The following is a 16905-nucleotide window of genomic DNA, read 5'->3' as shown; positions in this document are numbered from 1 at the left end:
TCACTCACGAGTCTGGCAGTTGACTGGTTGTCGATTGGTACCATAGTGGTGACTAGATCACATGTTTCTATTCATCCAGTAAGCTTGTGGAGATTTCCTCACATCGCCACAGAGGCTGCAGGAGCTGGGCACTGATAAATATTTGAAACATCTATGCCTGTACCCCAGGAATTTAATCTTAGGTAAGAAAGAAAGCTCCATTTCATCTTTGATTTTTTGAGTACATGGGATGAGATGAGGAAAGCAAAGTGAAACAAGATATAGTTTCTGCCTTCATGGAGTTTATAGTCTAATGGGAATACACAGATGAGAAACCAGATAATGAAACACACACGCACGGGTAAGTATAGGATGTTATGAGGAATCAAGGGGTACATTGATCCTGAGTGGGTAGATGGGATATCCATTAGTAGTCTAGGCTGCTTACATATAAACTCATTAATGTTCATAACATCCGTATAAGGCAGGTGCTATGGGTATCCCTGTTTTACAGAAAAAAGAAAAGTTGGATCACAGAAAGGTTAAGTGATGTGCTTGAGGTCACAAAACTGGTAAGTGGCAGAATTGGAATTTGTGTACAGAGTATCTGTTCTTAACTTGCCACAATCCATGTTCTTGACCATTTCCATTTGCTGCCTATGGAAATGGGGATAGGGGAGAAGTGGGTATAATTGAAGGATCATTCAGACTTCCTACAGAATAACTTGGTTGAGAGCTGAATTCCTGGATAGGTATAAATTCTATTCTCTATAAATAGCCTTCGGATACTTGCAAGTTTCAATCTCTGTGAGTGATGCTCATGTGTGTGTTTGCACATGAACACATGCAGGCCTGTGCCCACATGCACCCACGTATAGAGAGGATTGAACTCTAACAGATAGATATATAAATTGGTCCATATGGTAGGGTTCAGCTTTCTTTGTTCCTTTAATTAACTGTATCTATCTGTCCATTCGTCTATTCTATTTTCTTTCTATTTGGAATCTCCTTCCTACCCTGGGACTGGGTTATTTGGATTTTCTTCCTGTTTTTGTTTCCTTTTTTTTTTTTTCTTCAGGTTGTCAGGTTCTGCTTTCTCATTGCCAGAGGTTCTCTTCTGCTGACAAAGGAGGTGGCCCCTTCCCTCCTTTCCTTCTTTTAAACCTTAAGCATTGGCTAGGTTCCCTATGACAGGTGATACTATATGAGGGAGCAAAGGAAGACTTCCTCAACAATGGCTAATCAATCAGAGAGACACAGCCACTTTTGCTGGAAGTAGAATATGCCTGAGAAAGGGAGGGAGCCTAACAAATCATTTAAGACTGAGCTCAGACATTCATTTATGGGATGTGTGTGTGTGTGCATGCATATGTGTGTGTGCGTGTATGTGTGAGAGTGATATACTCTAAGGGAGATATTTAGAACTTACACTTCAGTGAAAGGCAGAGGTTTGTTTTGTTTTAAAGTTTATTTATTTATTTTGCACACGCGAGAGTGCACAAGTGGGGGAAGGGACAGAAAAAGAGAGAGAGAGAGAGAGATTGAGAGAGAGAGAGAGAGAGAGAGAGAGAGAGAGAGAATCCCAAGCAGGCTCTGAGCTATAGTGCAGAGCCTGATGTGGGGCTCAAACTCATGAACCACAAGACCATGACCTGAGCAGAAATCAAGAGCCAGATGCTTAAGCAACTGAGCCACCCAGATGTCCAAAAGCAGAGGTTATCTAATTTCTGATTTTGGTTCTTCAACTGTTTCTGTACGTCTACATTATGCAAGAAATGTCCTAACTACAACCAAGGACAGCCTCTGTATATTATTTTCTGCTGTCGTCATAACAAATGATCACAAACTATATCCCAATGGTCTTGTAGCCAGGAAGTCTGACATGGGCCTCACTGGGATAAAAACCAAGGTGTTGCCAGGGCTGCGTTCCTTTCTGGAAGCTCTAGGGAAGGACCTGTTTCCTCACTCATTTGGGTTTTTTAGCTGCATTCAGTTCCTTGCAGTTGTAGGACTGAGGTCCCCTAGCAAACTGATTGTAGGTCCATTCTCAACTCCTTCCCACCATCTCCTATTCTGAACACCCCCCCTTAGTCCCTCACATCAGATCAAGCCCGGCCAATCCAGCCTTCCCAAATCTCTGTACTTTGTTCTTTCCTCTCAGGTGCACTGTTTCATTTTGGTTCTCATCCTCTCACCTAGGGATTTACAACATAACCTTGATTGGATTCCCTCTCTCCCAGTCCCTCATCACTCAAATGTGTCTTCTCAAAGCACAGGTCTGATCATGAAAATGACACTCTTTTATTTAAAGCTTTTTTTTTTTCCTATCTGGTCACAATGTGCCCCTTAAATCACATCTTCCATGGTGGCCTCCTATCCCGCTTCACTTTCTGCTCCAAACACACCAGGCACCTTTAGACTCTGCCTTTGCCCAGGCTGTTCTTCTGCCTTGAGTTCTCCCCCATTGAACTCAAGCTTGTCAAAATCCACAGGTCATCTTCAAAGTGCAGGTCAGATGAGGCCTCCTCTGGGAGGACGTATGTGATTTGTCAGGTGGCTGTCCCCTCCCTCAGCGCTGAGGTGGCACTGAGTCCTGAGCTTACTTATGTCCATGCATTGTAGTCACTTATTTAAATCTGTCTCCCTTCTGGACGCTGTGAGACAGAACTAGGTTGTCTTAGTCATCTTTGCGTCCCCCCAACACACAGTAGGCTCCGATGACGGCTGGCTGAATTGACCTGATCTTGTTGAATTGGTGTGATGTTTTTACGCAGCAGTGAGATGGTGACTGTGGCCATCTGTAGAGGCAGTGTGCTGACTGTCCGCCATACCCGAGGGGTCATCTGGGGCAGTGCTTGGCAGGACTCTGGAGACAGACCTGAAGAAGAGCACTAGCTTGCACCAGGGATGGACAAGTCCCTGGAAATTTGCAGCACGCCGGTTCTCCACCCCCTCCGCATCCCGTCCCCTCCCTCCGGAGAAGGCCCTTATTTGAGATCTCTCTTCCCCTCATTAGCTGAGCTTGCTGAGTGTTCCCCAGCTGCAGCTTCCTTTGGTCCTTCTCCGGCTTCCACTGTTTGTTTATTTTCTTTCCTGTCCGCCTCTTCCTCTGCTGTGGTTGTAAATAGAGCTGATGACTGTCAGCTCCGGGGCCTGTGCAGTGAACCTGCCCCATGTCAGTGGCAGGTCAGGTAGACTCTAGCGTCAGATGCTGCGGGTTAGCCCTCAGGCTAAGAAGCTTCTCCAGGCACTGGCCCAAGCTGCCCAGCAGATTTTGCTCCTGACCATCCAAATGGAACTTTACAGACAGAAGCATCATGTGACATGCTCCATCCCCTCTGGGTGGGTGCTCCCTTTTGCTCCTGTTCTTGCCACGGCAACCTCCTGGTCACAGGTTGGGCAGGTGGCAGAGGGGCACTCAGACTTGCCTGCAGTGTAGAGTGACGTGTGACACCAAACGTTTCATACATTATAGTGTTTCTTGCCAGCTTTTCCCTTCTCTTTGAGAAAGTTGGAGCTGTGCTTGGTCTAAAGTGTCTAGCTATTCCAAATCCCTAAGGCAGAGTGGCCTTGCCAGTTGGTCACGGAAGGAGATGGAGACAACCTTGACAGCAGGCTAGGAATATGGTGCTTCATCTTTCCCCCCACACCACCTAGTCAAGTGATGTTTCCAGCCTGGTCCGTCTTTGAGCCAAGGCAGTGCATCCTCTCTCCCCCATGCCAGTTACCGGAGTTCACCTCCTTCCCCTCTGTGCAACTCAGGGGATCTCCTCCCTCCTCCCTCCTCCTCCTCCTTCTGCCACCCCCCTGCTCTCTGCCTCTCCCTGAATTCTCCAGAGAAGCCGGCCCCTCAGTGACGAGCTGTCAGTGGGAGAGCCACACAACACAGGCAGTGGCATCCTGCTTCAGTCTTCAGTCCTCCCCCAACTCGGCGTGGCAGTGCGCGTCATCTGTCAGAGTGCCCCTCTCCCTCCCTCCGCCTCCCCACCCCCTTCCCTTGCCGCCAGCTCTTTCCCCGTTCATGAGATGCAAAGCCCTGGCGGGCGGGTGAGCAGAGCAGAGCGGGAGCAGGAGCCGCACGCACGTTGCAGCAGCTCTGCCAGGGGCGCAGAGGTGAGGTGGGCCGTGTCCCTCTGCCACCCTCTCCCATGTACCAGGAGGTGGCTGACTCTGTCACTCAGGGCCTCACCGAGCCATGCCCAGCTGGGGCTGGGGCCAGCCACACCTTCCCGGCGGCACTGCCCACCGCCAGACAGGTAAGAGAGAGCAGCTCCTTCCAGCAGGGTCTGGATGGATCCCTGGACTGGCCAACCCCGGCCACAAGTCTTGCTGAGAAGGGCAGGGCACCGCAGGGCAGAAAAGGCACTGCCCTCCTGTCAGTCCTCGTTCATTCTGTCACAGAGCTTTGCAGAGGGGGGCAAGCCTGCCACCCTTGCCCGGAGCGAGAGTGGAGGAATATGCCCATTCTTCCCACTTAGTGGGCGCCAAGCTGCAAATGTCCTTTTTTTGTGTTCTTTTTTTCTCCCCAGTCCTAACTCCTCATACCCCCTGAAACCTGTTTCCTGGTCCCAAGAGATGCCATTTCTTCGCTCAGATCCCTTGTTGGGCGGAGGGGGGGGTTGATATCAGGACTGTGGCACTGCCTCTTTTCGCTCCATTCATGTCTTTTCTGTTTTAAGTGGGTCGTCTGCACAGCAGTCTGGCTGCCCACAGCATCTGTTTTGTTTCGTCCAAGTGCAGGTCCCGGTGTTGCTGGTGACTAACACTGGTGACACATTCCAGTGCAGGATTCACAATCACAATGAGTCGGAGGCAGATGAAGGTACATTGGAGGTCGCCAGTTTTTTCTGTTGTTATCTTTCCCCCCAGCTTTGTTGAGGTGGAATTAACAAATAAAATTGTGATATGTTTAAAGTGTCCAATGTGATGATCTGGTAGATACATGGATTCCCACCATTGAGGTAACTAACATCCATCGGCAGGTTACTGATTTCTTTCTTTTATTAATTAAATTTGTTTTATTATTATATACATTGCTGGAATAACATCATAATTAAAATTTTGCTCACATTCTGGATTGTTTGCTTGAACATATTCTTAAAACTAGACTTGCTGGGACAAGGTTTTTTGTTTTTGTTTTTGTTTTAACTGAGATATAATTGCCATGTACCATTATATTAGTTTCAGGTGTACAACACAATGATTTGGTTTGTGTATGTATTGCAAAGTGATTGCCACAATAAATGTAGTTAATATCCATCATCATACATAGCTACTGGGTTTTTGTTTTGTTTTGTTTTTTTGTGTGTGTGTGGTTTTTTTTTTTGTTTTTTTTTTTTTTTTTTTTTGGCAGGTCACCAATTGCTAAGCAGTGAATTGAGGGCATAGTTGCCACTTATAGGAGGTGATGAGTCCCTGGCATCAGCTAAATGGGTGCTTCTCAGGGCTGTCTCAGTAGTGACTTTTGGGAGGTGTGGAGGAGGAGAGTGGTTTTTCTGTTTCTGTGTTAGAGCCACTCAATGTCAATCCATTGTTTCACACACATCCTGAAAATCTGGCTTTCAGGTCCTTCTAAGTCCTGATCTTGGGGTGCTTTCAAAGTAATGAAATAAGAAGGAAAACCTGCTGCATCCTGCAGTGTGGGTTGTTTTTTGGATTATTTGTTCCTACAGATTTGGAAAACTTCAGGGTTTTCTTGGAAGATGGAGGAGGTGCTGGAAAGTAGGGGAATGAGATAGCTGTGATCCTGAGCATATAAGTGTTTGGGAAAAGCTCAGAGCTGTAAACATGCAATGTGATATTATGCTATCGATGGCTGTTATTTTGGGAGTGATAGCCCCATGAGCACTGAATCAATCCTGTAAACTAGTTTTTGTTAACCATTTGCTCTCTTCTCAGTCCTTAGAGTAGGTTTCCTAGAGAAGGTCCATGGGCCTGGGGTGAACAGGGCTATTAGAGTATGTAGACAGCCCTGTAGTCCACCGTGTCCAGGCGTCACTAAGCCACCCCTGGGGACCGGCTCCATTAGTCACTTAAAAAAAAAATTCACCCAGTGCCTAATACACAAAGAATCGGAAAACTTTCTCATAATATGTGTCTGGTTGGATTAAGTCTGATACTGAAGCCAAGGTCTTTCTTTCATGGGTCAGTTAACTCTGACCTGAAGATCATGGTTCCTTAGCTACGATAGCCATTTCACAAATGCCAGGTACTCTAGGGGAGTGAGTGAGAGTGTGGATGGATGGCTGAGCAAATCCCATCATAGTTCCATTAACAAAAGCCTCCAAACGTGGATCTCAGTGATGAAGATCTATTCACGCTGAAATGTTGTATAGAGTAGGGAAAGCCCTGGTGGTCCTGGGTTCAAGTCTCCCTAGGGCCATTAATGGAGTTACCATGGGCCCTTCACTCAGGGCTACTGAACAACTTTGCTTCTGTAGTCTGTAAAATGGGCACAATAATCAGCACCCAGCTTACTTCCAAAGGTTTTTGTGAGATCCACTAGAAGGAATAATGGTAGCTCCCAGCTACCAAGATGTGCCAGACACCTTTGCTAGGTAATTTCCCTACATGATGCTGTTTAATCCTCTCGACTTCCCAGAGCATATTGAGGCTAGGAGGTTAAGAACTGATCAAATTCATCCAGAGAAGTGAAAGCAATTTGTAGGTTGTGATTGTGCCACATAAATGTAAGCTTTGTTTTGTGTGATGGCTTCATGGCTTAGACTTTTTGTGCTGCCCATCCTATCCCAGACTGTTTTGTGCTTTTTTATTTCCTCTTGGTCCAAAAATCTACACCTCCAGAGATGCTAGAAGTGCTCCTTTGCTCCCCATCTGCGCCTGAGGGATTAGGATGTTTTTCACTGGCCAGGAAGCTTCAGCCTTCTCATCGGGTCCTTTGTTAGTGTGCTGTGTATGGAATTTCCAACAGGCTTCTGAATTTTTCAACAAAAGGTCCTAGATGGAAGAGGGCCTCTTCCGACCAGGCCTTGTCTCTCAAGGAAAAGTGTTAGAATCTGCTCGGCATCTTTGTGCATCAGAGTGCACTCACACAGCCCTGGGGCCTCCTCCTGCCCCCAGCGCGGACGTTAATGTGCGCCCAGCACAGGCTCAAAAGCAAGTTGCCTCCTTTCCCTGAGGGCTCTGTGAAGGTAGGAGCAGATCCCAGTGGGAGAGCTGTCCCTGGAGGAGGCCGGGGCTCCACTCCACTGATTTCTACCACTGTTGCTGCACCAGAGCCCAACCCTGGTCTGATGGCTATGAGGAGTTTCCTTTTCGCGTGACTCTAAGTGGCTCCCAAGAATGGAGCTGGTGAAAGCCATTGGCTGAAGTCATTGAAAATGGAGGATTAGAAACAGCTTGTTTTATATTCAGAGGAGGGGAGAGGGCCGAAGCTGCCTTCTGCCCACAGCTGTAGACCCTGATGGCAAATGGTAAAGCTTTTGTTACTGCCTAAGGAGGGGAAGAGATTGATAGCCAGCGCCCTGGCACCACAAGATAGGAGGAGAGAGCCACATTTCAGTTGTGGCAGTCCCTCGTGCTTACATCACAGCCCCAGGGCTTTGAAAACTAGGTCCTGCTGCTGCTCTCTCTCTGGCCTGCTGCCCCTTCCTCTGCAGCCTCCATCCCCACACCAATTTGGTGTTGGGCCTCTGCTCTCTGTGACTGACACCGTCAGTGTGACTTCATGTTTTCATGAGACTGAATAATGTACAATCCATGTTTGCTTATATATCCCACTGAATTCTTACAGTAAAACAGGAGGTTGGCATTGCCTTAGTAATTCTGATTTCATAGATAGAAAGCAAAGTCTTCAGCCAAGATGACCCAACAATGAATGGGCAGAGTTGGAACGTGAACCTTGTCACCAGATCCTGGAGCCTGTACCATTTCTGTGACTCTGTACGTGGTCTCACTCACTTGTCTGCTGGCTGGTTCAGCAAATGTTTATTGAGCATCTTCTTGGTGCCAGGCACTGTACGTGGTGTTGGAGATATAGAGATGGAAAATACAGCTTTCACTTACATAATGTGCACAGGTAATGTACTCTGCCTGGTACATTGTTTGGCACACAGGAAATGCCTCAATGTTAGTTGAAATGGATGAATGAATAAATGAATGAATGAATACACTTTCCTGCCCTTGATGAACCTAAGAGTCTGATTAGTAGAAGAGAGTTGCAGGCACCAGATCAGGCCATGTTCTGATACACAGAAGCATGTCTGGGAGCACATGGTAGGGCACTTATGGAATCTGGATGTGCAGGGGAGGCTGCTTGGAGGAAGTGGTCCTGAAGTGCAATTTGAAGGATGAGAAGGCATGAATGAGGCCCAGAGATGTGGAGCCTGTGGTATGCGCTCAAGATTGTGAACCACATGGAGTCATTGGAGCATGAAAAACAAACCAGGGGAGTGGTGGGTGGCCCTCGAGGCAGGTGGGACCCAGCTCTTGGGGAGCTCATGTGTTAGGATGTTTAACTTTATCCATAGGCCAGGGGGCTTATAGGTTGTGAGGAGAAGTGAATGTAGTCATATTTGTGATTTAAACTGGTTACTGTGGCTGCAAAATGGAGCTGAAGTTAAGGGGGGTAGGTTGATCACAGACACCAAAGACAACGAGGACAAGAACCAGGGATGAACAAGTGGGACATGTAGCAGGGCAGTACTAGTAAGGATGGAGAGGAGGGGACAGATGTGAAAATGATGAGGGAGATTTGATCAGTATGATCTGGTAATTGGTTGACTATAGGAGATAAGAGAAAAGGGAGTAGTGTCTAATTACTTCCTTATTTCTGGCTTGAGTTACTCAGTGGTTGGTGGTGTCAGAAACAGACCAGGAATTCCAGAGGAAGATTTGTATGTGTATGTAAGGTGATGGGGGTGGGGTGGGGGATAAAATGGGTCAGGAGAAGAAAGGGCTATGATATGGTTAATTATTAGACATATTTTTATTTGTTGTGCCTGTGGGATACCTGACGGGTATGTCCAGCAACCCATGGGCTGTAAAGAATCTATATGATTGGAAGAGCGACCGGAATTAGAGGAAAATATTCAGAAGTGGTCAGTATACCCAATGTAGTTGGGACTACAGGCAAGGATGAGATTGCCCAAGGAGCATTTAAAGAGAGAAGAGCAGGAAACCAAGGTTAGAGGGCAGGAGAATGTCAGCATTATGGAGTGGGCAGAGGAGGAGCCAGCAAAGGAGACCAAGGAGGTCGAGGGGGTGGAGGTGCCAAAACTAAATCGCCACCATGGCAAATGCACCCAGAGGTCCATGAGGACAAGGACCATGGACCACTGAACCTCACAATATGGAAGTTGCTCTTTCAAGGGAGCCGTAGGGATGGAAACCAAACTGTAAAGGATGGAGGAAGGGATAGGAAGTGGGGAAACAGGAAATTCTTTCAGGGAGCTTTGCTGACAAAAGGAGGAACCTCCCACCCCAGGGGAGAATATTTTTGTAATGAAAGAGTATTTTTATTTATAAGTATAGAATAACATGGGAGAAGGAAAGAATAAAGGTACAGGGTTGATAAAGCAGGGCAGATGGGAAGGAGGGGCTCAGGGCCACAGGAGGAAGGATTTACCTTGAGTAGACACATCCATGAATGGTGGGAAGGAAGGAAAGTTGTGTGTAAGTGTGGCTAGAATCGCAGGGGATGAGACAGGGAAAGGGCTTGAGATAATTCATATCTGAGGCCTCAATTATCTTGGTGAACCAGGAGATCAGGGTAGGGGTGTGTGAAGGATTGTGTGTGTTGCATGAGCCCTCTCTTTGCCTCCACTGTGGACTCCCACCCTTCAGCTGCCTTCATGGAAGCCAGCTGGCCAATGGGAAGCTAGTTTGTAAAAGCCAAGTTCACTGTTTGAGGCTGAGGTTACAATAGGAACGAAGAAGGGTTGGGGAGGTAAGCACACAGGTCGTCATTTGTATCCTGATCCAAGACTTACTTACCGTCCTGGATTCTGGATGTGGAGATGGGCAGCTCAGCAGTGGGAAGAAAGGATATGGCGGGATTCCACCCCAGGAGCTCTGGGCTGGAGTTCTGACCATGCCTTACGGAATGTGACCTTGGGCAAAGTCTTTAAAGTTTACTTTCTGTAGGTGATAACAAAGACTCATACCCCCTCGAAACCTCTATGAATTTTGGCAACTGCTCCATAGAAGTCAAATAAAAGGTTTTTCTGAAAATGGATTTATTCGTGGGAAAGAAAACTTACAATACCGGAAATCAATTCCTATTCAAATTGCCTCTTTCTATATTTCAGTTTTCTTGCACTAATAGTTTACACTTCATAGGCTTATTTTACTGAAGCATGTATTGTCAGTGGTCACACTATTTAAAACAGTTTTATGCACAATTTTAAATATACACAAGAGAATAGAACAGTGAACACCTGTGTGTAACCTCCCAGCTTCAACACCCTGCACTCCCATCCACCCTAAATGATTTTGAAGCAATTCCCAGATAACATATTATTTCAACTCTAAATATTTCAGAATGTATCTCTATATAATAAGTTGCTTAAGAAAAAAAACCCCTCAATATCACATTAATATCAATATCTAATCAGTGCTTAAATTTCTTGTAATATTTTATGGTTTTAAATTTGAATCAGGGTCCAAAATAAACTCCACGTATTGCATTTGGTTGATAGATAGATAGATATGTGTGTGTGTGTGTGTGTGTGTGTGTGTGTGTGTGCGTGTGTGTGGACACATCTAACACATACACATCTAACACTGGTGACCATTGTTGGAGGAACAGTCCTATAATTCCTAAAATCCCTATAACATCTCATTTTGTGTCATTTGCCCCGTGTTGGTGTACCATTTAATTTTAGGAGGCCTAAGGAACAATTGCATAGACTCCAAAGTTTCTGAAGTTTAATTTTAAAATTCCTTCTAGATACACTTAAAAGGAGAAGCATAACAATAGTGAATAAAGAAAAGAGGACAGAAAAGGCTGCAGTGAGTGGTAAAGAGACACATGAGAGCTCAAGAGGAACAAAAGAGAATGAAAAAGGTACCAGAGACACGTGTAACCCCCTATCCACCAAGACACTTGAAAAGCCTCACAAACATGTTTCATACATTTTTGTGTCACCTCGGTTAGCAGGTAGTACCCATGAATCTTTTAATAACAACGTTGTGTTCATTTAGGGCATTTTCCCGAACAGTTTATCAAATAGTGGGCAGATGTCATCCAAGTAATCCCCTATGTGAAGTAGGGAAGTAGTAGGAATCCTAATTCCCATTTTACAGATGACGAAACAGACGAGACGGCTAATGATCGTGGCTCACATTACACACTCATTTGCCATTTGCCGTTTGCCAAGCATTGCTCGAGCCACTCGGTTAATCCATGTAACAATCCTCTAATAAGCCTACAGCTTTGGTACTGTTATCTTCATTCTACCTGTGATGAAAACGACTCAGGAGGAGTAACGTGCCCATAGTCACAGATCTGGAAAATTACAGAGTAGGGATTGAAACTCAGGCCTGTCCAACCCACTTTTCTTTTTTCCAGGTCAGTATACTCCCCACTAAATCAGCGATTTTTTTAAAAAGACGTATATACTTACTTGCTGGCAAAATTCTATTTCAATATTTTTATTTATTTTTGAGAGAGAGTGTGTGAAGTGGGGAGGGACAGAGAGAGAGGGAGACACAGAATCCAAAGCAGGCTCCAGGTTCCAAGCTGTCAGCACAAAGCCCGACTCGAGGCTCAAACTCACGAACTGTGAGATCATGACCTGAGCCGAAGTCGGATGCTTAACTGAGCCACCCAGGCACCCCTGGCAAAATTCTATTTAAAGAGAAGTCCAGAGTATCACCAAGTATAATACAGATTTTCCTTGACTTCTGATGGGGTTATGTCCTGATAAACTCATCATAAGTTGAAAATATCCTAAGTCAAAAATGCATTTGATACATCTAACCTACCGAACTTCATAGCTTAGCCTGGGCTACCTTAAACATGCTCCGAACACTTACTTTAGCTACAGTTGGGCAAAATCATCCAACACAAAGCCCATTTTATAATCAAGTGTCGAACATCTCATGTAATGTATTGAGTACTGCACTGAAAGTGAAACACGGGATGGTTGTAAGCATACAGGTTGGTTGTAAGGGTATTAGTTGTTGACTCTTGTGATCTCGCGGCTGCCGCTGTGCGGGATCATGAGCAAGCATCCTACCACGTATCACCAGCCTGAGAAAAAGAGCAGAATGCAAAACACGAAGTCTGGTCTCCACTTAATGTGTGTCCCTTTCTCACCACAGCAAAGTCACACAGTCATAAGGGGAACAATCTCAGGTGGACCCATCATAAGTCGGGGACCATCTGTGGTAGGGCATACAGTGGACTAGAATTTGCAAGGCATCTTCCTTCCCACATCCTTTTTATAGGATCCTTTATAGGATCCTTTTCTTTCTTATAGCCACTCTGAAAAATAAACAGGACAGTTCATTTGTGTTTTATGGGAGAAGAAATCAAAATTCAAAGCGCTGTTGATTAAATAAACACACGGGGCATTTGGCAATAAACCTCCTCCTCTACTACCATGGCTTTTAAAAAATATTATATTGCAGACAGTAATTCCCTTTATCTTCATGATGTTAGTGACCACATAGCTAGTTAGGGTAGTGAGTGTCATGGAGCTAGTTAACGCAGAGTTAGGACCAGAGGTCTTTTCTTCTCATTCCAGATCCTGTGCTCGTTCGGGTCTCTGTGCAAACCTCATGGGCTCACACCTTTGACTGCTGACTTCTTTCCGCATCCCCTCTGATATTCCTCGTGAGAAGTTGAGCAGACTTATTACAAATTAAATATCTGGATGCTTGAACTGATGAGCAGGAAATGAGGCTGCTAATACTCAGAGGGATGAAATCGAGATGTATTTTTTTTTTTTTTAAGTAGAATTTTGGGCCGAGTGGCCTCTTTCTGTCCTTCCCTTCCCTGTGTCCTTCCAGTCTCCATGGAAACCCCAAATCAATGCAGCATATGTTGATTCATGTTTCTGCTGTTACTAGGAAGCTACAGAGTGGAAATTGCTTTTAAAAGATTTGTGGAAAAGCTTTAGCATGCTGACCAGAATTCAAATCTAATATCTGAATGACTGTTTCATTAAAAGCTTTTAATGTGGCACTGTCTTAGGTGGTATGTTGATTAAATAAACACACAGGGGGCATTTGGCAGTAAACCTCCTCTTCTACTAACATGGCTTTTAAAAATATTATATTGCAGACTGTAATTCCCTTTATCTTCAATTTAATTACATTTTTGTGGCCTGTGTGACAATGCCAGGTGCTCCTTTTGCTCTTGATTAATTCTACCCTGCCCTGACTGCACTGTTGGGAACAATAGTTCGCAAATACCCATGCTGCTGCCCCTGAGCGTCGTTAGCGTTAGGCTGACTGCAGTCTTGACCCTGAGACTGTGGTAGTCCAAAGTGTTTGCGCCATAAGGAATCCTCGGTGATTTTTCAGAATTTTTTTTTTATGAGCTCAAAATCAAATCCAGCTGACATTTATTAAACACCTGCTTCAGACGAGGCAATGAGAATTGATAACGAGGGGAGTAAGTCAGAGTCTGTCTTTGTGGAACACGTAGTCATTTGGGAGGATCGGAAAACATAAATCACAAGGATAAACTATAGACTGTGATGGGGGCTGTCAGAGTCACACGGCAATGTGGTGGTGTTGGGATGGAGGGATTCCTTTTCTGATTGAGGGTGTTCTGAAAAAGCTTTGGAAAGGAGAATTTTTATTTTGGAGGTATTGGGTTGAGAGAAGGAACTGGGAGTTAAGAGGGTAGATCCAGGGTGTGGGGGAACATTCTGGGCAGAGGAGGCAGCAGAGGAATCAGGCACGTGTGTGTGCACAATGGGATACAAGACCGGATAGGCAAATGGGACCAAATTGTCAGGATGTCAGGTAGGACACATTGCCACAATGAAGCCCATCGAAAATGACTATAGAGATGATTCACTGTATGGTACCTGTTCAGTGGGTCACTCTGGTGGTAGTGTAGTGAGCCATGAGGTTTATGGGGGGTGGGGGGAGGCATCGAAATGGGGGCAGGAAGATCAGCTACTTAGGAGGGAGTGGAAGAGGAATGCACCAAGCTGGGTGCCCAATGACCTCTGAACGGCAATGTCAATGAATGAGAGGGGATAAAGTTAAGAAATAGTTCAGAAATGTAATGAGAAGTTTTAAAAATCAGTTCAACGGGGCAAGAGAAAAAGAAGCCAGAAATACCTCTACTCACTACCCTGGGGCTAGGACAGAGCACTGTCATGAGCAAGCATAGGGAGCCCAGCAGGAAGGGAGGATTTGGAGGGAAAGGAGGTTGTTTTGGACACAGTTGCATCTGCAGAGTCTGAGGGGGATGGAGTTGTCTGGCTGTCCTCTGGAAAAGAGGCAGGACTGAAGCACGGTTGCCAGAGGTTGGGTTTCCCAGGAGGAACAAACGGAGAGGGAGAAGAGCTGAGAGGGGCAGGGAAGAGTGAGAAACTCAGAGTGAGAGCAGGGCTTGTGATGCCTGTTTTCCTGGGAAAAACCCTGTGTCCGGGCTGAGATGTCCTATGCCGAGTCTGCAGCCAGCAACTCAGGAGCAGTGACCAGAAGAGAATCCAGGGCTCTGTATTCCTGGGCCAGGGCTCTAACCCCGGGGAAACAGTGCAAGTAGGTGAGTGCCTTTGTCACTACTACCCCTCCCTGCGTGCCCTTCCCTGTCTCTCTCCTTCAGGAGAGGAGACCATGCCCGAATGTGGACCCCCTCCGCTCTGCTGAGCCCCCCACCCTGCCCCCACTGGAATGCCTAGTGTACCTGCCTCTATAGGAAGAAAGATTAAGTTAGAGTCCTCCCCTGAGAGGGACCCTGTACTAGGTCTGTGCTTCTCAAACTAGGGTACGGTGTAGTTACACTTTGATGTTTAGGAATGTTTGGGTTAAAAAAAAAAGTTTGGACTAGCTTTCATTTTTCTTTTTTTTTTAAGTTTATTTATTTACTTTGAGAGAGAGAGAGAGAGAGAGAGAGAGAGAGAGAGAGAGAGAGAATCCTAAGTAGGATCCATGCTGTAAGCATAGAACCTGATGAGGGGCTCAAACCCACAAACCGTGAGATTATGACCTGAGCCGAGATCAAGAGTCGGAGGCTTAACTGGTCAAGCCACCCAGGTACCCCTAATTTTTTCTTTTTACTCATGTTAGATGCATGTCCTAGCTCTTTATATTCCTGCTGTTCCTTAAATTTTTATTAATGATTCTATCTTTCCTTAAACACTTGGGTTGGCTTATTGACTTCCTAGGACTATATCATTTCTCCAATGGCTAATTGAAGATTATGATGCCAAGTTAATACTAGTCAGCCTCCACGTGAGACTTGGGCCCATCTGCAGTCCTGCCCTAACTCTTCAGTGCCTTTCAATCCTGGATGCCAGATGGGGCAGCCTGGGACTTGGAGGAGGCCTTTATCTCACAATTTTAGCACCAGAAGAGGAGTCCCATGATGATGCTACCTTTGTGTTAAAAGCAAGGGTCATAGCAAGGGTTGGAAACAGGAAGTTTGGTATCAGGCACCAGCTCTGCCACTTTTAAGTGACTTGTCTCTGTTTCTCCATCTGTAAAATGGGGACGATAAAAATGTCAGCCTTGTAAGTTTGTTGTGAGAGTTAAATAAGACAGCAGCGGTGCAACGTTGAGCACAATGTCTGGCACATACTGAGTGCTTGTTTAAAAAAGGCTGTATGCATGGAATCGGAGAGGATCCACCTTGTGGAGTAACTTCTCTTGGATTAGGGAAGTGCTTATCAATGGGCCGTATTCACAGTTTACATGTGAACTTGTTTCTTACAGTTGCCATGTATCAAGAAAATGTCTAGAAGCAAAGGATTCTCTTTATGCTTCAATTCTTATTCTTTTTCAAAAATTTATTTGCTTTGCAAGAGAGAGCAAGAGAGAGAGAGAGAGAGAGAGAGCAGGGAAGGGGCAGAGAGAGAGAAAGAGAGAGAGAGAGACAGACAGACAGACAGAATCCCAAGCAGGCTCCTTGCTGTCAGCATGGAGTGTGTGTGATGCGGGGCTTGAACCCCCGAAGCTACAAGATCAGGACCTGAGCCAAAACCAAGAGTCAGACGCTCAACCAACTGAGCCACCCAGGCACCCCCTATGCTTAAATTCTAAACCCCAGGTAGCGTCAGGGTTCAAGACAGGGGCTTTGAGGAATGGAAAACATTTCTCTTGCATCTCATTTTATAACACGAAGTTCCATTTACCTAACAGAGGCACACTATGGACATTTCCAGAGAGAGACAATGAGTCACTGTGGAGGCAGCATCAGACTTTTTATTTCATCCTGTCGTCAGTGTGTGCTTGAGGCATACTCCTATCACTGCGAGAATATGGGTTCTGCACCAACAGACCTGCCAGGAATTCGGTCCCAGCGTGACGTAGTAGGGAAAGCTCTGCTGTAAGAGTTCTAAGAAAACAAGTCTGGTCCTTGAGTTGCCCCTGACGTGTTGTGTCACTTAGAAAAAGGCATGCTACCTTTTCTAGCCTCAATCTTCTCATCTGTAACTTGGGGAGATTAATACTCTGACTATGGAATAGGATTGTTGAGAAACAATACACGAACATGCTTTCCACATTATGAAAGGTTAAACAAATGGAATCTAATATTTTTATTATAAAGCCATCACCTTCTATAGAGATTTCTGCTGCCTGTAGCAAATGCTGCCTTCTAGGTGTCCGATATGACTTGCGGCAAAGGTTCGGTACGCTTGGAGCTAGTTCCTGAGTGGGAGCAGGAGATCCAGCCTTAGAGACTAGAGTAGAATGTGGAGAAGGTCAGCTTTGTCCCAGGGTAGCAGTTTGCAAACTTTAGCATGCATCAGAATCACCTGGGAGAGTGGGTTCCATCCC

The 16905-nt window shown here is 45.7% G+C and overlaps 1 protein-coding gene across 10 annotated transcripts in view; it reads left to right on the top strand.

Annotated features, from left to right (window-relative positions):
• The window catches only part of RGS8 (regulator of G protein signaling 8), a 130212-nt gene that overhangs the window by 86371 nt on the left and 26936 nt on the right, over positions 1-16905 (top strand). Inside the window, exon 1 of one of the 10 annotated variants that reach the window (XM_015062866.3) lies at positions 3779-4235. The exons of 8 other annotated variants lie outside the window; for them this stretch is intronic. In XM_015062866.3, coding sequence (XP_014918352.1) covers positions 4128-4235 — 108 coding nt within the window. In that variant the 5' untranslated portion in view covers positions 3779-4127. Of the gene's footprint in view, positions 1-3778; positions 4236-16905 lie in introns of those variants that run through there. One more of the 10 variants, XM_027074398.2, reaches the window with a different exon arrangement.

This window comes from Acinonyx jubatus, chromosome E4, assembly GCF_027475565.1.
Source record: "Acinonyx jubatus isolate Ajub_Pintada_27869175 chromosome E4, VMU_Ajub_asm_v1.0, whole genome shotgun sequence".
NCBI lineage: Eukaryota > Metazoa > Chordata > Mammalia > Carnivora > Felidae > Acinonyx > Acinonyx jubatus.
This window is presented reverse-complemented; position numbering and strand designations above follow the sequence as displayed.